This window comes from Armigeres subalbatus, chromosome 3 (genome assembly GCF_024139115.2).
Source record: "Armigeres subalbatus isolate Guangzhou_Male chromosome 3, GZ_Asu_2, whole genome shotgun sequence".
NCBI classification, from domain to species: Eukaryota; Metazoa; Arthropoda; class Insecta; order Diptera; family Culicidae; genus Armigeres; species Armigeres subalbatus.
In genome coordinates this window covers 40,020,556-40,044,750 of record NC_085141.1, presented here as the reverse complement: position 1 = coordinate 40,044,750, position 24,195 = coordinate 40,020,556, and the positions used below count along the sequence as shown (strand labels likewise).

The window sequence follows — 24,195 nt, the reverse complement described above, 5'->3', positions numbered from 1 at the left end:
AGTTGCAAGACTTATGGGAAGTAGTAAAACCTGCGTAGAACCCCGATAGTGCGTTTGCGGCAGTGAATGCATCGAAAAACAGAAGAGCTCGAGGCAAGATTATATTGTTACTGGACCCGGTGAACTTTGTCCATGTGAAGCAGCATTCGAGATCTCTGTTTTAACAAGAAAAGCTGAACTGCTGAGGAATTGTTATGTTTAAATAACCCTCCTGCCAAATTTTCAGCTAGTTCGAATAGAATTTATGAAAACATATGAATTTTACTCTCGGCACTCTGACAACTTCCAGAAATAGCTACATGGGCCTTCCCCAAGGATCATGTTTAAGGTCACTCCTGACAGAATCCAAGTTTCAAAGTACTCGCGTTTTCGGGGGCACACCACTCGATACGGAGGCGGCGGACAACTGTCATTTTTGTTAATTCAGCTTTGCTGCGTCGTGAAAAAATAAAAATGCATGCGTGAAGAAATAAAAATGACAGTTGTGCGTTGCTTCCGTATCGAGTGGTGTGCCCCCGAAAACGCGAGCACTTTGAAATTTGGATTTTGTCAGGAGTGACCTAGTCCCTTGCTTTATAATTTTTATGTTAAAGATATTGACAATTGTTTGGAAGGACAATGCTCGCTCAGACAACTTGCAGATGACGCCGTGATCTCTCTAAGAGGTCCATGTTCAAATTCCTTGTGAGGACCATTGAAAAGTACCCTAAATAATCTGACTCTTTGGGCCAGACATTTAGGGATCGAGTTTTCACCGCAAAAAAACTCAATTGGTTGTGTTTACTAGAAAGCGGAATCCAGCTCAACTGAAACTAAAGCTGTTGAATGATGACATCAACTAATCTTTATCTTCCAAATACCTTGGGGTCTGGTTTGATTCCAAGTGTACCTGGAAAACCCATGTTTATTATTTGATAGATAAATGCCGGAAAAGGATCCTCCATCGATTCGCCCCCCGAAATGGATAACGTTTCGGATGCGAATGTGTGAGAGTGAATGATAACGACAACTGTTTGACAGCCATCTGCATATCATAAGATAAGAGCAAGTCATTGTTTTGGTTCAGCAGGAAGGCGATTTGATCAAGATAAACCCTAAATCTAAAATCTATATGCTAATTTGTCATTCTGAAATTATAATTTGCTGAGTAGGAGACCGATTCTTTGAGCTAATCACATCGGGAACAAAGGTGTAGATTTGCTTCAACGAACTCCGAAAAGTTCTACCCCGTAACATTCTCAAAGAATCGTTACCAAGATGCAAAGATCTTTCGTTCAGCAGACTCGGTCCAAAACCCGAGCAGCTCAGGATGCGGCTAGATCTAGCTTCCACCCTAGTAGTGGCACTCAAGCGGTACCAGAGTCAGAGGAGGATGATGGCTTTGAGCCTTCGTATATTGATCTCGAGCACGGAGATGATGTCGATTGTGTGGCGTCCCAACAAAGCTGAGCTGTATATGGCCCAATGCGGAAACTGCAAGAGTTGGTTCCATTTATCGTGTGCGGGTGTGGACAAAACTACTACGCCATCCAATTAAACAGCCGCTTAGCAATATGAAGTCGTCCGATTTACCGAATCTGCCGCTGGTAAATATCGAACCGTTCGTCAGACTTCTCGATGAAGCTGATGCGAAGAATGCTGAGGATGCTCTGACTGCCAAGGCGTCAAATACAGGCACCATCCCGAAGATCTTCCCCAAGCTAATTGGAAATACTCTTCCCTTTACGATGTGGCACCGGGAAACTACTAAGTTGCGGAATAAACATATTCGCCAACAGCACCCGAAAGAAGAACAAGAGAAGAGGAAGCGAGAGGAAGAGCTGATGATTCAGCTGAAGCGGTCAGAGGATCAACGAGAGCAGGACAGGCAGCGAATGCAAGAAATAGAGGTCGTGTTGAAGAGGCAGCAGGACGTCGAAGAACGGCACCAGAAGGAGGACGACGTAAGGAGGAAACGCGAGCTCGACCTGGTCAACAGATTGAAGGTTTTCAAGTATGCCGAGGAGCAGGTGAAGCGAGACGAGGAGAGGCAAAGTTTCACTGCGCTTGAACTACGGGCAGCAGTCGACGAATGAACAGCACAAACACTGTCCGCAATCAACCCCACAAGGTTTAGCCGTTAGTAGTCTCCAACCAGCGGCTCCGGTAAGTGGTTTCCAATTTGCACAAATTGTATCAAATCAAGATACGAATACTGCGAAAGCATGTCCAAATGCCGATAGCCAGGATAGGAGATCAGGAACACCCCATACACCCATTGTAACTCCTCAGTTAGGGCCTGCTTTAGTAGATCCGTTAGGGCAGTCACAGTTTTTACCGAACGCTCCTAAGTATTCGAACCTTTTCGAGTCCGTTCATCATCAACCGGTGATGCCGGGTCATACACCCCATCAATTAGCGGCAAGGCAAGTGATTTCGAGAGAACTTCCAGTGTTTTGTGGTGACCCAATCGAATGGCCGCTTTTCATCAGTAGCTATAACCATTCCACAGTGGCGTGTGGCTACTCGAATTAGGAAAACCTGCTTCGTCTACAACGGTCGCTGAAAGGAGCAGCAAAGGACGCGGTCAACAGTTTTCTCCTCCATCCGTTCACTGTGCCGCAAGTTCTGTCTACGCTCCAGACATTGTACGGAAGACCTGAACAAATTGTTCACAATTTAGAAACCAAAGCTCGGGGTACACCCGCTCCCAAAGCGGAAAGACTGGAGACTATAATCCAGTTTGGTTTGACTGTTCAAAATCTGTGCGGCCACCTGGAAGCAGTGGGCAGCCATCTTTCCAACCCGATCCTTCTGCAGGAGCTTGTGGACAAGTTGCCGGCAAACATTAAATTCAACTGGGCACTCTATCAAGAAAGTCTGCCTGTGGTCGACCTGAAAACATTTAGCGAGTACATGAGGAAGGTTACGACTGCAACCAGTGGCGTCACCAACTTTTGCATCACCGGAAGGCCTACGAAGGATGAAAAGAGCAAAACGAAGGACAAAGCGTTTGTGAATGCTCATGCTACCCACGAAGGCAAGGATTTGGAGCAGAAGGAATCGGGACGGACTATTAACTCCGGCGGTCGGCGCGAAGTGGCCAAGAACGATAAAGCCAAACGAGGCGGATCAACTAAAAACTGTCCCCTATGCAATGTTTACGACCATACTGCTGCAAGTTGTGCATCCTTCAAGAAGCTTTCTATCGACGGTCGGTGGAATGTTGTCAAGGACAATAAATTGTGCCGCCGCTGCCTTGTTTCCCATAACCGTTGGCCATGTGAAGGTGAGGTTTGTGGGATCAATGATTGCGAGAAACGCCATCATCGCCTTCTCCACTATGAAGCTCCTAAGAAGCAGCCGGCGATTTCCACCGAGGCCACTGTCACCATCCACCGCCAACCGATTTCGTCAACGTTATTCAAGATCCTGCCAGTGACATTGCACGGAAAGAATGGCGCAGTGAACACTTATGCCTTTCTAGATGATGGTTCGTGTGCAACACTCGTGGAGCAAACGATTGCGAACGAACTTGGAGTAACCGGCACAGCCCATTCTTTGTGTATTCATTGGCCAAGTGGAATCAACAAGAAAATCGAAACTACGCAAATAGATACGCTGAGTATTTCGGAGCTCGGAAGCGACAAGCGCTTCAGTCTGTCCGAAGTGTACACCGTCAAGAATCTGGGGTTGCCACAGCAGTCATTGGATTTCAATCAATTGACAAAGGAGTTCGAGCACCTGCGGCATCTTCCTGTCAAGAGTTTTGAGAAGGCCGTTCCTGGACTGCTAATTGGATTGAGTAACTCGCACCTGCTTACCACAACGAAGCTTCGTGAAGGAAACGAGCGAGAACCAATCGCTACAAAGACTCGCATCGGCTGGGTTGTATGTGGTCGCGTACAAGGGGGAGAACAGCAACTACAACATCGGCAAATGCACATTTGTGCTGATACGATCGACCACGATCTGCACGACTACGAGTTCCCGGACAGTAGATCGATGGCCGAGCGTCGCTTAAAGTGTCTCGAGAGACGTCTAGAAAAAGATCCACAGCTCTACGAAAGCGTAAGACAGCAGATGGCCGACTTCGAAACGAAAGGTTACGTTCATGTGGTAACAAAGCAGGAAATGGAAACATTTGATCCAGCGCGTACCTGGTACCTCCCGCTAGGAGTGGTACAGAACCCGAATAAATCTGGGAAGGTACGAGTGATTTGGGATGCGGCAGCCAAAGTAGGCGGAGTGTCGTTAAACACGATGCTTCTCAAGGGTCCTGAACTGTTGACCCCGCAGCTGTCCGTTACGTTCAAGACAGGAAGTCGCGTTTTCTGGCGACGAACAAGAAATGTTCCTGCAAGTCAAAATCAGAAGGGAAGATCGAAGCGCTCCACTATTCGTCTACCGCAAGTCTCCTACACATACGCAACTGGGTATCCAACCGATCATCAATCCTAGAAGCAATCGGTGAAGTGAGTTCAGCCGCTGTAAAAGACCTTTCCAAGAATAGCCAGAATGGTTTCGAGCGCGTTCTTGGTATATCATGGCTCCCAAGCGAAGATCTCTTTTACTTCACGTTCAGAACACGGATGATAAGCGACATCGCTCCGACAAAAAGGAAGGTACTGAGCTTCATTATGAAGATCTATGATCCACTGGGGCTGATAGGTTCGCTAGTTGTTCAAGGCAAGATTCTGCTGCAAGATGTTTGGAGGGCGATGATTGATTGGGACGAGCAGATACCAGGCGACCTATTCAAACGTTGGAAAGAGTGGCTGAAGGTTCTGGAAGAACTAAACTACGTAAGAATTCCTCGAGGATACTTTCCGGGATATGATCCAGCTTGCTACGAAGACCTGGAACTCCATATATTTGTCGATGGAAGTGCACAAGCATACTCCTGTGCAGCCTATTTTCGTGTTCGAGACCGTGGACAAATACGTTGTGCATTAGTCTCATCCAAGACAAAAGTAGCTCCACTACAACTCACATCTGTTCCGCGGTTAGAGTTACAGGCTGCCGTGATTGAAGGTCGCCTGCGGAAGGCAATCATCGACGGTCATTCGGTGAAGATTAGGCGTACGTATTTTTGGAACGACTCTAGTACCGTGATCTCCTGGATCCAGTCAGACACTCGCCGTTATACGCAATACGTAGCTTTCAGAATCAACGAGATCTTGAGCTTATCCATGACTGGCGAGTGGCGTTGGTTGGGAACAAAGGCCAACGTCGCTGACGAAGCTACGAAATGGGGAAAAGGTCCAAATTGCAAACCCGATAGCCGATGGATACGTGGACCAGCTTTTCTGTACGATGAAGAAGACGATTGGCCAGTAGACAAGTTCGGGATAGTGGAAGGCACAAAAGACGAGTTGAGATCAGCGTATGTTTGCAGTCACCTTTTGTGAGTTCCTATGATTGATATCTCTAGATTTTCTAAATATGAACGACTCTTACGTACTGTGGCGTATATCTACCGTTTCAGCGAGAAGGTTTTGTAACGAATCAAAGGAAGACTGAACGAGGATTCCGAGAACATCAGTAGCGAGAATTCAGGATGCGGAGAAGCATCTCTGGCGATTGGTCCAGTCCGATTGTTATCCAGATGACGTAGCTACATTGAGACGGAATATGGAACTAGAACCGGAAGATAAAGAACCAGTAAGCCGAAGCAGCCCGCTAGCCAATCTTCCACCGATACTAGATGAGTATGGAGTGTTGCGCGTAGATGGCCGTATTGCTGCTGCCGATTGCGTGGAATATGATGTAAAGTTTCCGATTATTCTAGCTAGAAGGCACCCGATCACGGACTTGCTGATGGATTAGTATCACCGAAAGTTTCGTCACGCCAACAACGAAACGGTTGTGAACGAAATTCGTCAGCGGTTCTATATTCCGAAACTTCGAGCATAAATCCGAGCCATAGCCAAACGTTGCCAGTGGGTTTACAAAGCTGTTCCAGTAGAGCCAAAGATGACTTCCTCAGTGCCGCGTAGCACCTTTCCTTCGTCCCTTTACGTTTATAGGCATCGACTACTTTGGACCCTACCTGGTCAAAGTCGGCCGCAGTGCGGCCAAACGCTGGATAGCCATCTTCACGTGCCTAACGGTTCGAGCAATACATATGGAGGTGGTGCACTCTTTAACAACCGACTCGTGTAAGAAGGCGGTTCGACGATTCATCGCTCGCAGAGGAGCACCCCAAGAAGTCTACACTGACAATGGTACAAACTTCATAGGCGCTAGTAGGGAGCTTGAAAACGAACTACGAGACATCAACCTTACCTTGAGTAGCACTTTCACGGACGCTCAGACAAAATGGCGGTTCAATCCACCGGCAGCCCCGCATATGGGTGGATGTTGGAAGCGGTTGGTCCGCTCCGTCAAGACAGCTCTCGGAACATTACCTGCGCAAGATGAACGATGAATCATTCCTGACAATGCTAGCCGAAGCGGAACATATGGTGAACTCACGTCCACTAACCTTTTTGCCACTGGATAACGAAGGCCAAGAATCCCTAACACCAAATCATTTTTTGATGCTCAGCTCCAGTGGAGTTCGACAACCAGTTAAAGCACCGGTGGATGACAGAAAGGCGTTAAGAGGAAGCTGGGAGATGATCCAGAACAAACTGGACTCATTTTGGAAACGATGGATCGCTGAGTATTTGCCAATAATATCTCGGCGGTCAAAATGGTTCATCGACGTTCCTGCTATCAAGGAAGGAGCATTGGTTCAGGTAGTTGCGGGCAAGATTCGCAACCAATGGATTCGTGGTCGCGTGGTTCGTACGTATCCGGGAAAAGACGGCGTGGTAAGACAGGTGGATGTGGAGACATCATCTGGGATACTGAAGCGAAGAGCGGTTTGCAACCTGGCGATTCTGAATGTTGGTGATCGTGGTGAAACGGATAGCAATGGACGTGGTGACGTTGCCGGCAATGAACATGGTGCCGACGAACCAGTGCAAAGACGGCACAAGGGGGAGGATGTTGCGGCAAGAGCGTCCATCGATTCGCCCCCCGAAATGGATAACGTTTCGGATGCGAATGTATGAGAGTGAATGATAACGACAACTGTTTGACAGCCATCTGCATATCATAAGATAAGAGCAAGTCATTGTTTTGGTTCAGCAGGAAGGCGATTTGATCAAGGTAAACCCTAAATCTAAAATCTATATGCTAATTTGTCATTCTGAAATTATAATTTGCTGAGTAGGAGACCGATTCTTTGAGCTAATCACATCGGGAACAAAGGTGTAGATTTGCTTCAACGAACTCCGAAAAGTTCTACCCCGTAACAAGTGACAAGCGACAAAATCGAAGTGATTCAAACATCTAGGAGGCACCCAGTCACACACGTTCCAGAATCACGAACGTTGAGACGAAGTGGTAGAGAAAGCTATTTTCCGAACAAGTTGCCTAATTTTTGTCCTTCCTAGCTGTGGATTTCCGTCCAATCGTTTTCCAGAATGCGAAGATGTTACTGACAATAGTGCTGTCCAATGAACAGCTCGAAGTAGCTCGAAGTTGTTCCCGTCCTGCTCGTTCTTTCTTGTGAACAAATGGGCATGAGCAGGACAGATAGAAACTTCGTGCTACTTCAAGATCTCGTTGGACAGCACTAATGTAGCGAAGAACTCAACGACGACCTCGACAACAGTGATAGTCATCATCAAATGTCACAAGGATTAGTTACCGGAAACAATTCGTCTAGCGGTGATGATCCTCATACAGCAGCAAGTCAGAATTATGAAAAGCTGGTATGGAATCCTGTATCAGGTATCAGAACGTCGGCTCCAGGGGCACGTTCACCTCAATTCGGGAGATTTTTGCCATTTGTGCCGGAAATGTACCAAACAGGAGGAGCCAATATTGTTTGACGTTTGAAGAAAAGTATTTATGGACTCAAGCAATTAGCCCGTGTGTGGAACCATTGAAATAGAGAATGTATTCAAGTCAATAAATGATGTGCCCTCCGAGGCTGATCCTTGCCTGTATGTGAAGAAGAAAAGTAGAACGACATCATCATTGTAACCCAAACTGAAGAGATTCGATCCTAAAAATCGAAACCTTAAAAAATTCCGTTAGAGGGCTACTTCACCAGTGGTCTACTTTTGGTCCAAAATTATACCACATTTGGACCAGGTCCAAATTGAAAAAAAAAAACAGACCACGCCAGAAGCGTTCGCACCAGCGGTCTATCTCATTAGATTCTAGCGGAACATGACAAATCGGCTGATAATTTAAACGAAAATTGAAAAAAATATAACTTGAAAATATGTTTCAGAATTATTAAATTTTAATAAAACATTAAAAGCAAGCAATTGATTTTATCTTTAAATGAAACAAATTAAGAAATAAGCACGACTAGAGGGTAGACATCAAGACAGCCGCCTGGTTAAAAAAAGAGAAATGTTTTGCGCTCAAAACCAAATCACCTGCTTTTTCTCACGACAGATGCATACGGCGGCTTGTGTTTTGTGACTGTTGCAATTACATGAGAGGCAATATGTCCAGTTTTTTTTTCAACATACATAATTGAATTGAAATACAATGAGAAATGTCGTATGAAAAAGCTGTCGAGTCAAGATGCGCAATGAGACAGTTTTCAATTCAGCTTATTCAATGACCTCTGCCTTATCTAGACAAAGAATTATTTTTCGGAAGCCAAGAGAGTTTTGCCTCTCTGCTTAACTTTTAAACTATCTTATTTTATCAGATGTAGAAATATATCAAGTTTCTGATAGTAACAATCGGAACGAATTTATCTGAACAAAATAAATGTTATTCAATGTGTTTAAATAAAAATACTACCTCTTTGGGATGGCAATAAGCAGTACCTATTTCGCACGTAAGAATATCCGCAAACACACCAGGCAACATCCGAGTGGAGACACTTGCTCACAGATAGACCATGCGCTGGTCGACAGACGACATTTCTCAGATTTTATAGATGTAAGGTTCTTCAGAGGTCCGAACATCGACTCGGATCACTATCTTGTAGTTGCAAAAATACGGACGCGACTTTCCAGCGTCACGAATTCACGAAACAACAGAACGCATCGTTTCAATATCCAACACTTGTCAGTTGAAGGAGTTGCTGAAAAGTACCACCAGAAGCTGAACGTGCGGATAGGAGATGCCACCGAATCTGGCGACGTCAACAGATTGTGGGAAAATATCCACGAAGCTGTGTCTACAACAGCGCAGGAAGTGTTAGGCACTGCACAGTGACGCCAACGCAATGGTTGGTTTGATAAGGAATGGCAACGAGTGACGGACGAGAAAAATGTTGCTAGGAGTCGAATGCTAGTGGCTCGTACCCGTTCTAACAGAGAGCAGAAAAGAAACGAATTCACCGCAGAAAAAAGGCAACATGAAGAAAGTATGATAGCTGAAACGCAGGAGAACATGGATAGAAACGATATGCGGAGGTTTTACGCAACTGTCAATGGCGCGCGGCATAAGACTGCGCCAGTGCCCGCCATGTGCAATGACCGAGAGGGGAATTTGCTGACAGACAAGACTTTTTTTTTTCTTCCTTAACAATGGAGGGGGAATCTGCTCAACAGACATCCTGGGTTGACCAGGAAGTGCGGGGTTAGGGATCACCGAGGGAGGCATGACTACATCCCCGACCCGCTAAACCGTTTCCATTGCCGCCAAGCCCATAGTCCCTTCAGTACAACCAGAAAGTAATGCTTCAAAGGGGGGCCAGTGCACAACGCACCCTCGAGATTAGCTGCGATTAGCACCGAACATCGTAACTCGCTTTTTTAGAAGAACACCATGGTATCGTGCCAGCGCGTTGCCGGCTTTCCAGGTGGCCTTACCACGCCCTATGTCCTCGGAAGGTGGGAAGGGTCGACTTCGCGCCTGCTTCCCTCTGCACGACTGGTATCAAGAATGATGATACCGCGTGCACCCCAAATTGACCTTTCTGCGATAGGGCCTATTCGCCAGCACACAGAGGGACTTGCCGACGCGAGGCCTACGCCTGCCCCAGCCTTGACGAGGATCCCTTTCCGTCCTCGGGCTCGGAACCCGCCCGGTTGACCGACGCCGCGAAAGCGACGATACCATGTTGTTCTTCGCGCGGCCACTTGTTCGATAAAAGGATCGAGTTCGACCACAGAGCATGACCACCGGTATGACCCATGAAGCCGACTCCGATCCCTTGGACCACCTCTTATTTGCGCCTGAACTAGCCATCCTTGAGTCCACGCGCCACCTTCTGTGTAGCTCCGAGACGATTTGGGCGATAGCCGATAAAACGGCGTTCCAGCCAACTTCGTCTTTACACATCCTCCGAACTAGGTTGTCCGGGGTAGTGTCCAGACCACATGTGGCAAGCATGTGGTCACAAGACTATGGTGGAAGGAGCACTTCGAAGATTTGTTGAACGGTCAAAATAAATGTGTATTAAGGAGCAGGATGGACATAGTCGAGTGGACGCTGGGCGAGGTTAAGATGGCTCTAAACGAGCTGAAAAACAGTAAAGCTGCTGGGAAGGACGAGATCCCGGTCGAGCTCCTCAAACACGGAAGTTAGCAGCTGTATCAATCAACCACCACATTTTCCAGAAAATATGGGAGGATGAAGAACTGTCTGCCGGCTGGTTGGATGGCCTAATATACCAAATCTATCACCCTTCTGAACTACAAAATCCTGTCGCGTATCCTGTTTAACAGACTGAGACCGCTTTAGGAGTCCTTCGTCGGCAAATACCAGGCAGGTTTTGTGAAGGCCGATCAACGACGGATCAGTTAGTTCAGATAGTTGATAAACACCCTTATACGAACGCGCTTTTGAAAGAAAGCTGATGTACATTCTTTTTTTTTCGCCAGCAAAATCTAATGGGGAAACGATTCGAACGAACTGCATTTGTTCGAAAATTTCGTTCGTCCGTAAAAGGGATGAAAATCTTTTGGGAATAGGCTCACGAATATGTATATCAGGAGTCGAAGCAAGGGAGAAGCAATCGTACTATCGTTATCAAAGTTTTTTGTTCTTGCACCGCTTCGTAGGAGTCATAAACACTAAAAGGTTCTAGAATGAACCGCGCAAGAATTTTATATCAAATAGCTACGAAACGCGCTACGAAGACATGATTCAATGCAGCCATCTTAATTAGAATTAGGAAGTTGATACACAAAACAACCGAACAACAATAGCGCTCCGCGGCCAACCGTTTGAGAACCAATGTAAAACTTTTACATGGACCACGCACGGCGTTCAACCACTACTAACGGAACAACTAAGTATAGATGCTTCTTGTATTCCAAGACTGCATGCGGTGTGGCGCTCAGCTGTGGCTCTGAGTGTAACTCGAAAAAGTATATTTTAATTCCAATCAAAAAACCGTTCGACCTTGTAAAACTCGTTTTGTCGCTTGGTTTACTTCAAGTTCAACCAAAATGGAAGTCGGTAGCGGGTGAAGTTTTGATGAAAAGCTATTTTCTGTTTTTAATACAAGAACGATGCTGAATTAGTCTAGAATATAATTAGTATCTAGAGGACTTTGGTGTGGAACCTTCATTGGATCATTTCATATAGGAATGTTAAGCTGTTAACACCGGAAGAGGTTATATCGCCAAACAAACATTGTTCTATCTTTGGGGGTGTGATTCGTTACTTGTTATATATTGTTATGGAAATAATTCCGACATTTTAAGGATGACATACCAAAGAAATTGTGTATCAATACCATGTAAGTGATTTTAAATTCAAATCAATCAACGCGATTAATTCTTAAATATTTCTTTACTTATTGAAGTACTGTCTCCTAGCAGGAGCATTCAACTTTTTAAAAAAAATTAAAGCATTTCAAGCATATATGAAAACATAAAAATTGTAGCTTAAGAAATTTTTGAGTGCCAGAGACCAGCATTTGCTCTTAAACCTGTGCGATTCTTCACCTTTGTTCGTTCCTTTGAAATTCAAAAACGCAGTTCAACAGAATAAAAATCGAGTACGACAACGATGGGTATTTCACGTCCACCTGCCAAGAAAAACCGCACAACCGAACCGCTTTTCAGTCTTCTAAAATCAAACTTACACAATCGCCAAAATTGCCACACACTTTCTTCTCTATCCCGATTGATATCCATTCGAATTGGCATTGTTACGAAAGAGATATAATATTGCACCATCAATGAATGTCTGCAACGAGGGCGCAAGCCAGGTACGTTTTGTACCACAGTGGTTCCCGCGGCATACTGAACGGAGCGCAATTTCTAGACAACGATAGAATTAAATGTGGAACTTAAAAATTCATTGTGGTAATTATTTTACCAGGCTTGGTAAAGTAGTTCCAAATTCAAACAATATTATCCTGTGTTAACTCTTTTGCATAATTAATTAACCTTACTACTTTGAGCTTAGTTCGTTTTGGTTTACCGAAGAAGGCCGATCACAAACTCAAACTCATTATGATAAACATAATGAAAGGGAACGCTTGTGTCGACGTACGTCGTGATAACCATTACCAAAGAGATTCTGTGAGAAAAAGTCCTAAAGCAACAGCAATAAGAAAAATCAGCATGATCTTGCTTTGTAGCCGCGCATCTTACCGCACGGCTAAGGAGGGCCCCTACTTCTTAATATACCTAAATTTGGAAATTAGTTAGAGCTGTTAGAGCTTTACGGGTCAACGCCCAGTTAGGAAAGAGTTTACTGTATCAAACATTCTTCAAACACCTTGATTTTCTTTTAAAAAAAACGATTGCGATCAAGTTGATTACAGATTCAAAAGTATTGTGCTCTGCATTAATTACTGGATTTGTTCACATTTTGGCGATTTGTTTACAAAAAGCAATCTTCTCCGGCATTGCATAACGCCAAAATGATATTTTCTTGTTTTCCATTCTCGATTGCAGTGCTGGTAAACTTATTCCACTTTGTTATTAAAACAGTCGTTCTTATGATTACTTATTCATATTTTTTATCACATCAATAGCGCAACGGGGCAGTGTTCCGATTTTTTGTTTCCACACTGTAATCACAAATCACTCACCGCACGATCACTACCCCCACGAAGATTGAGTGCCCTTGCAACACTTTCTGCACTGTTCAGTCATCATTCTTTTTTACAAAACCACAATTCATAGCCAAAACTTTCGTGGACAAACTATTGGTACATTTAGCACAATGACTTTCAGTTATTTCAAATTTCACAACCACAAACTTTGCAAGGAAGATAAACGTTCGACTGCGGAAATATTCACGTAAACTCACTCCAGAAATCGAACAGCACCACCAGAACAGAAAACTGAACCAACAAAACCTTGCTGCCACTTCTTTGAGTTCTTCGACTTCCTCCCAAGCTCGCAGTGCATCTCAATTAGAAAAAAAACAAGAAAAGGCACTCACACCACACCGTGTCACACGCGATGAATGGCGATAAATAACATCGCCTCTGCTTCGAAAATGGTTAGAACTAGATGCACTGAACCAAAATATGCATTGAATTTATCCAGGATTTTTTGACGCTGATTATTATTTATCATTATTTAAGGTAGCCTCACACCTCGGGAATTTGGTTCACGGAATTTTTCCCCATGCATTTTTACATATGCGATGTTTTCGGGATTTAGGCACGGAAAATCAAAATCCCGGCCCTATTTAAAATACACGGGGGTAAAATTCCGGCGGAAAATTTTCCCGAGGTGTAAGGCAGCCTTTAAGGCTACCTTACACATTGGGAAAATTTTCCGCCGGATTTTGATCCCCGTGCATTTTAAATGGGGCCGGGATTTTGATTTTCCGTGCCTAAATCCCGAAAATATCGCATATGCAAAAATGCATAGGGAAAAAATCCGCGGACCAAATTCCCGAGGTGTGAGGTTACTTTGTTGTTTAGGAAAATTTTCCGCCGGATTTACCCCGTGCATTTTAAATGGGGATTTTATTTTCCGTGCCCAAATTCCGAAACCAGCGCATATGAAAAGATACATGGGGAAAAGATCCGCGGATCAAATTCCCGATGTGTGAGACTACCTTAAGGTAGCCTCACACCTCGGGAATTTTGTCCGCGGATTTTTTCCTCATGCATTTTTACATATGCGATGTTTTCGGGATTTGGGCACGGAAAATCAAAATCCCGGCCCTATTTAAAATGCACGGGGACCAAAATCCAGCGGAAAATTTTCCCGAGGTGTAAGGTAGCCTTTGAATATCGGTCGCGAGTATTTAAATCACCCGCACAGCGCTGTCATTTTAGTTTCGTCACTCGTTTCCGCATCGGTCACTATTTTCGACTCTCAATTTGGTTGCTGTATTCCATACCAGTGACGTTTGACAGTTTATCAAATAGCAGCGATCTTACCGCGCTACCAAATTTGGTCACCTGTCAGTCGCGCTACTGTTATAGCAGCGCGTTTAGTAGTGAAAAAAATGTCAGAAATCGGCAACCTTGCCTACTACTGTCATTATAATATATTCTCCCGCTGTCTCCAAACATGTAAAGTAAACACCCCATTGTATAAATATTCTTGTTTTTTTTTCACACATGAACATGAACAGCTTATAGTTTTTCAGAGCGAATCATTTATTTTTATGCGAACAGGAGTATAACCGTCACACTGATGACACACGTGAATCAAAATCAAAATTAAATCCTAATATTAAAGCGATCGAAACTATTGTATTTTTCACGAATGATTAGATTCGCTTGACGAAATTCAAGAGTTGTCAATTTTGTCTTTGAAGGCATTTTCAACAACCTTTTTCTAGATTACCTTGATTCATAAGCACGTGATCGATTGAGAACAATGGGACTGAATGTAAACATCGAAGCACCAGCTGGTTTTGTTGTGTAAACATGATCAGCTGGAGAGCTGAGAACAATGAAAAAATATGTAAACATAAGGCGGCTGGCGGCAACTGTCACGATCTTCAAGTAAAATGCGCACGGTAGCCAATAGTGAAATCGAAAGCGAAATTTGAGGACGACGAAATTTATTTCATGAAAGTCTAAATGGTGAAAAAAAATCGCAATATAAGGTAGCCTCACACCTCGGGAATTTGGTTCGCGGATTTTTTCCCCATTAGGCCCGATGCCCACGTAGCGTCTTTTCAACGCTGTGTGCACACGGCGTTAAAAGGACGCATGTGTGCATCGGGAAAAAGCGGTAACGCAGCGTCGCCGCACCGCTGCACACCAGCGTTTTTTCAACGCCACGTGCACGCAGCGTTGAAAAAACGCTACGTGGGCATCGGCCCTTAGGCTTTCAGCGATCGTGTACGTACACGCACGTTTCACTCACACTTTTACTCGGTTTGTTTGCAACCACGAGCAGCTGTCACGGCAAAATCAAATGAGATTGTTTGCAACCACGAACCTGCGTTCGTGTTGGTGGGAAATGTCGGCGAGACCCTAATGTATTTTTGCATATGCGATGTTTTCGGAATTTAGGCACGGAAAATCAAAATCCCGGCCCCATTTAAAATGCACGGGGACCAAAATCCGGCGGAAAATTTTCCCGAGGTGTAAGGTAGCCTATCCAGCTTTTTACGCTAGCCATAAATTAACAAGGGGTGAATCGAATTTGACATATGCTGTGAACTTGATTTTTAATAACATCTTGGTAGCCATGAAAAAGAATTTTGATTTTCCCCGTTGCCAACGCGATTTATTAAGTTGTTTGTTTTCAATCAACATAACAAAAATCAATTCGTAAAATCAACAACAAAATTACGGCATTCTCATTTTCTCTCATATTACTAACTATTCTTCTATTTTAGGATTTCATTTGATGAATATCAAAATATATTAGAAAAATGCCGTATTAAAGAAAGATTTGTGATGTTTTCAACCTGTGTAAACTATGCCACGCCTGAATTTTCGAATCGCATTTGGTTCTATGAACATTGTGGCAGGCATCCGTATTATGCCTTTGTGGGATACCATAGGCAGCTATTGTTTTTCAGCAAATGTTTTTATTACGGGACGTTCGTTGGGCTGAGAATGTGATAAACAGAACCCTATTACGCTGTCCATCCCATAGGATCTTTTGTAATTAATGCATATTGTATTTTATCCGTAAATTGAGTCAGGGATTATATAAATCTGTGCGAGAGATGCCAAAGGCGTGCCTGTTTGAGTAACGTTTTGTGGCCCCAAAACCATAGATTTTACTCCTAAATCCTGAAGGATCAAGTCATCCGGAGGATCACATAATGACCGACCGCTAATAATAACTTTGACACAAATAAGGCAACAGCATTGTTACATCACACTAATGCGGAACGAGTGTGTCCTTGTATGTATTATATAAATAAACGTGATTTCAAATGCGTTCACGCCTGCAAAGCTTATATTTGATAAATGTAATGTACCCCGGCGATGTACCATTATCGGCCGCAATGTCATTTGCCCTGTACAAAGATCACAGTGAAAGGACAAAGAGAAGAGTGTTTTTTTAATCCACATGTAACCTTTTTTGAATAAAGACGCATAATACAAGTGGTTTCACTTCTTTCATTCCGTGCGTGATTCCGAAGTTTTCCCGCGGTTGTGTTTAATTTGCTCGTCGGAATTCCCTGCGTAATCTGTCCACTAGATCCGGCTTCTGTCCATCAATATTTTCCTAAAAGAACTGAAATTTATTATATGTTTTGATACCAGCATGACTTTTACCCAAGTTTCAAAGATTTGCTCGAATTTCCAGAAAAAATATGACAGTTCAATGTTTTCAACAAAAAATTCAACGAATCATCGATTGCTTAGATTCTTTCTATAAAAATTATAGTGGACACAGCATGTGTCAAAAGGGGTAATTCAAAGTATTATGGCACCGACTCGTAAAAAGCTGGATATACGCGAGGCTTCTTTTTTGACAGGTTTGTTGTTCCAAGATAGAAACGAAAACAAAAAATCAAGCGGGATGAAAGCGTAAAATAACAAAAGCAAAAAATAGATCCTTTAAAGAGGAATTGTAGTTATGAACGGGGGTAATTTCGGTTCGATTTTTAGCAGTCTGATTTGGCAGACTAATTGTAACTTGGGTACTTGCTCACAAGCTTATATGGGAAAACCAATTGTATTTTTGGGATTGCCAAGGGTAACGCCATAAATTTCTCTATCCCGGAATAAATATCCCGAAAAGATGGTACATCCCACAAAAAAGACGCCAAAATCCGCACAAGATATGCGGTAATGTTTTTCAGATATGCCGTCTTTTCGGCATTCTTCGGTTTGGGGAATTTCTGTCGCCCCTCTTGCGAATTGCTTTTTCGATTCGGTGGCACTCCGGAACAAGTGTAATAATGCGTATTTTCGGAGTTATCGCTGACTGTGCAAACACTGACTCAAGCCGGACTGGAATGACGACATATTGGTATAGAAAATCCCCTGGAACAACCTGAAAAAAATCTCAAGAAATATGGCTTTGATACGACCCACCTTGCTGAACGACAAAATGATAATGAATATTTTTCTCAAGTCTCAATATTAACACTGTGAGCTTGTTAAGCATTCAAAAGTTTATTTTTCATAAAATCATTGCAATGCTTAAAAAGCAAACTAAGCTGAATTTATTAATAATCCCTGTAACAAATAAAATTTGTAAAAGCTTCAGAAGGATTAAACAGTAAGCTAAATAGCTTATTTCATTTTATCCGTGTCTTATAGAAGTATCGTTTCGGGCGGCACAGTATTTTTTGCGTAGTTTTACTCGAAAATTAACTGAATTCCGGGGAAGCAAACAGGAGAAAAACAGATGTTTCAGCGGAACAACAACAGGTTCGAGCGCAGTTAGTGCTAATCTCGGTGTTAATTATCGACATTTAGCTTCTCCTGGCGAAAACTTGCAATTAGTTGAGGTACATCGAGCCTTTTGTGTTTGTATGGCTTCTTTATGTCGAAAAATAGCTCGTCGATACTTCCGAAGTTTTATTATCATGAATCAAACGAAATTAAAACAAAAACATTGTACGCCATATTGAATGAATGGTGGGTAGGCGTATTAGCCTTCTCTTCAGTCCCCTGCATTTTCTCCCATTTCTGAATGTCGCAACTGAATCGCGAGTGGTGCGCATGATGGCGCACGGCTATGGCATAGATGCGCACTACTCGCGATGTAGTCGCGACATTCGGAAATGGGATAAAATGCGATTGTCGCGAGAGCTCAGTTCGGTTTTCAACTGGATCTACGTTACAAGATAAACATTGTCGCTGTCCGGAATTTTTTTTGCTGGCGATCTAAATGTCAATGAAGGAAAAACACATACGATTTGACAGTTAGGTACCACACATGTTTCAGACAGTAGAACAAAGGGAACCGAAGAAAAGATATTTTAGCTACCACACACTTAATCGAATTTTTTTTACCTCGGTAAAGTAAATTGACGAACAAGATCGGTAAAGCTTATTTTTACTGATATCTCGTGAATAAATATGACGTTTATACAAATTACTGAAACTCGGCAGTCAAGTTTGCCATAATGGTCGGTAATTCAAAGTTTAACCGAGATTCGGCGACTCCATCTGTCAAACTATAAACTCAAGCGTGCTCCATGTGAAGAAGCAAAAAGGAAAATAAAAATAAAAATTTTAACTGGTATTGTCCTGAGAGTATTGTCTGGTAAGTATTCAATCTGAATTTAATATTCTTTACGGACACGACACTAATCTGTTTAAATTTCAATTACATTTTACGTTGATTTCAACATTGTGAGTAATAAAATTTATGAATATATTTAATTTCAGCTCCAGCTGTTGTTCACAAGGTTGTTCCCGCCACAAAAATGCTATGCTTACTCGCGGGATGGAGACAGAACAAGCATGTTAAACATTGTTAGAACATTAGGAACCTATTTAGGGAAAAAAAGCATTTGGGCATTACGTTCTGCTCGCGTCCCAACCAACGTATACAACAGAATTGCTTTCGAAAAGTGTATGTTAGTATTTGTAATCGCATTGCTTGTATCATTTCTGAATCACTGAAAACATTATACACGCCCATACTACTGGTTCCACACGTGAATTTTCACTAGTTGTAGTTCATGGGACATTAACGTGTGATTCCAGTGTCAAATGTCAAAAAACTAAACGTTCGATGCATTTGTAGAACATAAAGAATAGAAATGAAAAACACGTCAAATCTTCATGAATTCTTTTTGTAGGAAACGTCTGGAAGGGTGCTCGTTTTTTTATTAGCTCCTAAATGCAAGCAATATGTGAGCAATACGAATACAAATAAAACACATTTTAGAATTAGCTATAATTACCATTATTTCATTTTATTTCATTTCAATCATTAATTTAGTGTACTACCCTTGGTGGGGGCATCCATCAATTAAGCTGTTATTGGTCGACGGTACAGCAGCAGTGCCTTTCTCTGCTTTGTTCTCTCCGAGGCAGCCAAGTTGGTTGCGACGAGACGGACGCAATGAGAAAACAGAACTGTGCAATAAAAATCCTATTCGACTAAATGCTGATGTCATATTAGAAATTTGGGGACAGTACTCGTCGATAGCAAATCCTTCCGCACGCGATGGCATATGAGCAAGTCAAACCACCTTCCTTTTGCCAGTGGAGATATATCAGCTTCCACACTGATATTCTTCCCTCCCCTTCATACGGGAGCTTGGCAGAAGGAAGGTCGTGCGATATGTGCCATCACAAATATTGCCCTCCGCTCGCTTTCAAATCGACTTCTATAAAAACATTCTTCATGCCTGCCGTATCCTAACGGAACTATCAATTCTATACTTTCGCCTCTAATGCTATCATGAACATGTACGTCCAAGTTTGGAAGATGATATTAGCATTTCCATATCATTACCATTATTTATTTATTTATTTATTTTTGCATGAATCTGACGGATACCTTGAGAGTCACAATGGATATACGTTTCCCTACGTTTTGTCAGTTTTCCCACGGAAAAACTATTGAATCGTATGCAAAAGTAATTATTGCGGTGCTTTTTAATTGTTTAACGTACAAAGCACACAATGAGGCAGAAACAACAAATATTTTTTGCTGAAAAACTGCACAGAATATGCCGTCTTTTTTCGGAATATGCGAATATGCCATCTCTTTCAGGAAGCATGACATTCTCCTCGAGACCGTTCCGGTATATCCGACTGGCTGCAATCACTCGTGTAAGGTGTACTTCTGTACCTACAAATTCGAACATAATCCATAAGAATGCAGTAAATATTTGACATTAAACTTACCTTCCTAGTAAAATAATTTGCGTCGACGCTCCTGTCCGGTCAATTCTGAGCATTAGTCTGATGCAGTGACATCACATCACGGTTTTTCCTTTTCTACTTCATAGAAGGGTTCAATATACTACAGAAATAGGAAACGATGTTCAAAACACGTTATATTGAATAGGATCGGCAAGTGGTGTCGATTCAATTAAATTTACGATGAGTTTAACGTGGATCGCAAGTGAAAATGAAAAATAATAAGACACGTTAGATACACATGAGAAGGAATATTGAAATCTACGTGGATCATCGATGAAAATAGCGGGTATTATAACACGTTAGATCTACGTGGGAAAGAACATTGAACAAGCGTGTAGATTATTTTCAGTGTATCTAGTAACTAAAACCCCAACAACGACAATCTTTATCTACACTCTGAGAAAAATCTATACTAAATAGATTAAAAGTCATTCTAAATCGCTATTTGCCTGGTTGACCCCATCTTCGATTATACGCAGACTATACTTTGGTTAGCATAACTTTAATTTATACGGACAATAGTATAAATCGACGTTATCGATAATAGTATTTGTCGACTTAATTTTGTTTTGTTTTGATTTTTCCATAGTTTACAAAAATAAAAAGACGCAAGAAAATGGATCAATCAATAAGCAAAAACTGCCGCTATGAAACGAACAGATCGAGCCACCGTAGACATGTTCTGTCAAAACAACACGAATAGAAATATGCGTATACAGTACCGCCGCTGTTTTGATGCGGTGAGTGCAAAATGAGTTACCTTGATTGATCCATTGTTTCGTTCAACATTTTATTCTCAATGGGTTATAAGAAAAAAAGTGCTACAAAAGATTTTATACCGAGGCAATATGAGCAACGCAAGAAAACAAATGACCCATTTATATTTATCTAGCCCCAAAACACCTCGCCTAAAACGACAAATTCCTCTCAATATAACCACGTATAACCATATCCAGCGCCGGAGATTCATCTTCTGACGTGTCAATCTAATTTTCCCGACGGCTTCACAATATGTTTTGGTTGGCGTAGGATGTTTCCTGGCATTCCGTACAACATGACTTCTTCACAACTTACTCTCACGGTCCGCCGGAAACTTGTTGGAACGATCTAAGTACCGGAGTCTCATAGTTTTCTAAAATCAAAGCACAATAAGCTGTATTTTCGTTGTGTATCATTTTTGAGACCTACCTTCAACTTGTGCCTTCGTATATCCGTTCTTGAATAATTATTCCATGTTATTTGGTAATCGCGCGGATCGTTATTTCAGTTGCAGTAAAGAGTGCCGTAACCCTGGCCGTAACAGATCCGAAAAACAACCAATATCGCTGAAACTAATACGACACCGAAAATTACCGCCTTGCTAACAGCAGTCGGAGAAAAATGTGACTTCAGAAAATTTTACAGAACAACCAATACATTAGAAAATATAATTGCACAATTCAGTGATAGATTAACCTATAATTTTCAATAGATTACTCTTTAAACTACGCCTAGTTTAAACTTTGGAAATATAAAAAAAGATTTGTTGTCATACTATTATAGATTTGTTTGATCCCTGAGTGCACTCCAAATAATCTAAACGTTATTATGCTTCTCGAGACTTTATAGCATTTTGCTATTTCATCTCTGTCTCTCTCGATTGTGCGCCGCTAAGGTATTTGCCATATTGTGGTACCTTGATTACGGAAATGCAAAATATTTCATCACATATTACACACGATTACCTAATGGGAATTATTACTACAGTATACTGATCCAAATGCAGTATAGCAGCAAATGTGAAAAAATAAAAAGATCCCGTTTATTCTACCAAAGCCTAACTATCCATCGAGGGACAATAATATGTTGCATACCTTAAAAGCGAATGTGAAAAACCGCGCCAAAAGATCACATCTGTTTGACATTGCTTTATTTACTTTTCGCATGGCGCACAACTCGGCGCACGGGAGCCGGCGCGTAACTGGCGCGCCAGGTTGCGGATTTAAGAAAAGAATCGCAATATTTCCACCTGAATTTTCAGGTACATTTTACGTGCACACGTAGCTGCAAATGCTTCAGAAAATTCAGGTGAAACTTACGTGTCCGGTGAATTCTATCCAAAACTCAGGTAGAACTTACCTGATTTTCACGTAGAATGAAATTTCTACCGGAAAATCAGGTAAAAGTTACGTGAATTTCAGGTGGAAAAAATCTACGTATTTTTTCAGGTGGTAAGAACGTGCAGATTTTTTTGGGTGTAGTAACGGGAACCCCAATAGAAAACTTTAATAGTTTTTTTTAAGTGCAGAAGTGTGTTTTGATTTCATTGCGTGCGATGATATTGCAAAAACTGCGATGATAAATTTGCATCGGCTGGCGGCTTCGATTTTCGATACGGATGCATTTTCGTGCGCAAGTTTGCTCCCGCTGTCAAAAAATCATTGGTGAAAAAAGTTAAACGCGAAATCTCATCATAAGAAAATTTTGATTTTTGCTTTGAAAATTCAATTGTTTTGTGGTGATAGCATTTATTGAGCGTGTATCAGAGCACCGAATAATGGATTCCTCGGCAATGTCACTCAAGTCATCAGAAGATATTCCGCTGGCTGACGACGACCTGGAGGGTGAGTCATGGACGACCGAAGAAATTCGCTCTACCTAAAGGATTTTTGTTTTAATTCCTTCTTCCTTTTGGTAGTGATTATCAACGATGACGACAGCTCCAAGTATATGCAAAACGGACGGTCGCTGGATTCGATTGCAAGCTCGTACACAAACGGAAACTCAAGTCCGCGACATTTCCTGGAGAGTGACGGTCCGGATGCCGATGAGCAGGAGGAACGCGCCCGGTTGATAACCCAGGTGCTGGAACTGCAGAACACCTTGGACGACCTCTCCCAGCGGGTGGACAGTGTTAAGGAGGAAAACTTGAAGCTACGTTCCGAGAATCAGGTTCTGGGCCAATACATCGAGAATCTGATGTCCGCTTCGTCCGTGTTTCAGTCAACCAACCAGGCCCAAGCGTCGACGGCTCCGAAGAAGAAGTAAAGGGCGCTCGCCTGATAGGGGGATGGTCGTTCGGGATCAGGAATCTAGAAATTCCTAGTAAGACCAAAGAGCAACACAATCGTACGTATGTATAGTTAAATAGCGGAGGTTTTTTTTCGCGTGATCGGAAAGGGCAAAGAGTGAAAACAAGTTATTTTTTGCTCTTTCCAAGATCACCGTGCGCTGGTGCTAGAGATACGAACAAAATATTCATAGTAGAAACAAACGCTTTCCAGTTCAAGTTTGAGGGATACTTCCTATTTGAAAATAGCACAGGGCGCTCAGTTAAATGGCTGCTTGATGGACACTATTCTATTCTCTTAAATTAGCACTAAATGGAAGGAATTTTTCGTACAGATTCCACAAACGTAATCCTATATGATGATGCTGCTGTCTATTTTTTGAAAAAGCAAATGTTGTAATTTTGTACGGAACGAGCAATAGTAATGACACGCTTAAAATAGATTCGCGTTAGCTGGGATGTAAACAGGTTCAATTTTATGTTTAAACTGAGTTCGTTAGAAAAAAAAGACTATTGATTATAATTTATAAGTCTATTACGCATAATGCGTTTTAATCGCCATCATTATTTTCTGGTCGTTTAGGCAATATCGTTCAAGGTCAAAAGCTTTGTGTTCAAATGTAACTCCTCGAATAATTCTATTATCATTATTTATATCCATACAAATAAGCATATAATTCTCGTTTTTTTATAGTTGTAAGACGTTTAGAAAGATAGATTTCCTAAAACACATGCATTTTTGTTTTGCTTCTCCAATGCAATTAATTAATACTCCAGTATGCGTATAAGTTTAACATAAAACAATGTGATCAAATAATTTCCACTCTTATTAAATTTTGAATGCTTTAACATGTAATAAATCCAACGCTTTGTATGCAGATTTTTGAACTGTAATATTACACTTTGTTGATGACAATGTTTCCAATCAATTGAGCATTTCAAAATACAAGCCTCTTAGCCA

General features: G+C 42.2%; 3 protein-coding genes across 7 annotated transcripts in view; 2 read left to right on the top strand and 1 right to left on the bottom strand.

The window, feature by feature from the left end:
* Positions 1-13,321, bottom strand: part of LOC134223557 (cysteine-rich hydrophobic domain-containing protein 2) — a 100,586-nt gene extending 87,265 nt beyond the window's left edge. For 2 of the 5 annotated variants that reach the window (XM_062702731.1, XM_062702737.1), the window contains exon 1: positions 13,001-13,315. The gene's annotated coding sequence lies outside the window, so the exon portion shown is untranslated. Of the gene's footprint in view, positions 1-13,000 lie in introns of all 5 variants that reach the window. The other 3 variants (XM_062702739.1, XM_062702742.1, XM_062702743.1) reach the window with 2 other exon arrangements.
* Positions 1,554-4,440, top strand: LOC134221586 (uncharacterized). Its single transcript, XM_062700774.1, has 3 exons — positions 1,554-2,009; positions 2,062-2,145; positions 2,515-4,440. The coding sequence occupies exons 1-3, from the start codon at positions 1,554-1,556 to the stop codon at positions 4,438-4,440; spliced, it is 2,466 nt and encodes an 821-aa protein (XP_062556758.1).
* Positions 13,322-22,533: 9,212 nt separating the features above from the next.
* On the top strand, positions 22,534-24,114 carry LOC134226011 (short coiled-coil protein B). Its single transcript, XM_062706522.1, has 2 exons — positions 22,534-22,788; positions 22,863-24,114. The coding sequence occupies exons 1-2, from the start codon at positions 22,722-22,724 to the stop codon at positions 23,210-23,212; spliced, it is 417 nt and encodes a 138-aa protein (XP_062562506.1). The 5' UTR covers positions 22,534-22,721; the 3' UTR covers positions 23,213-24,114.
* Positions 24,115-24,195: the final 81 nt, after the last annotated feature.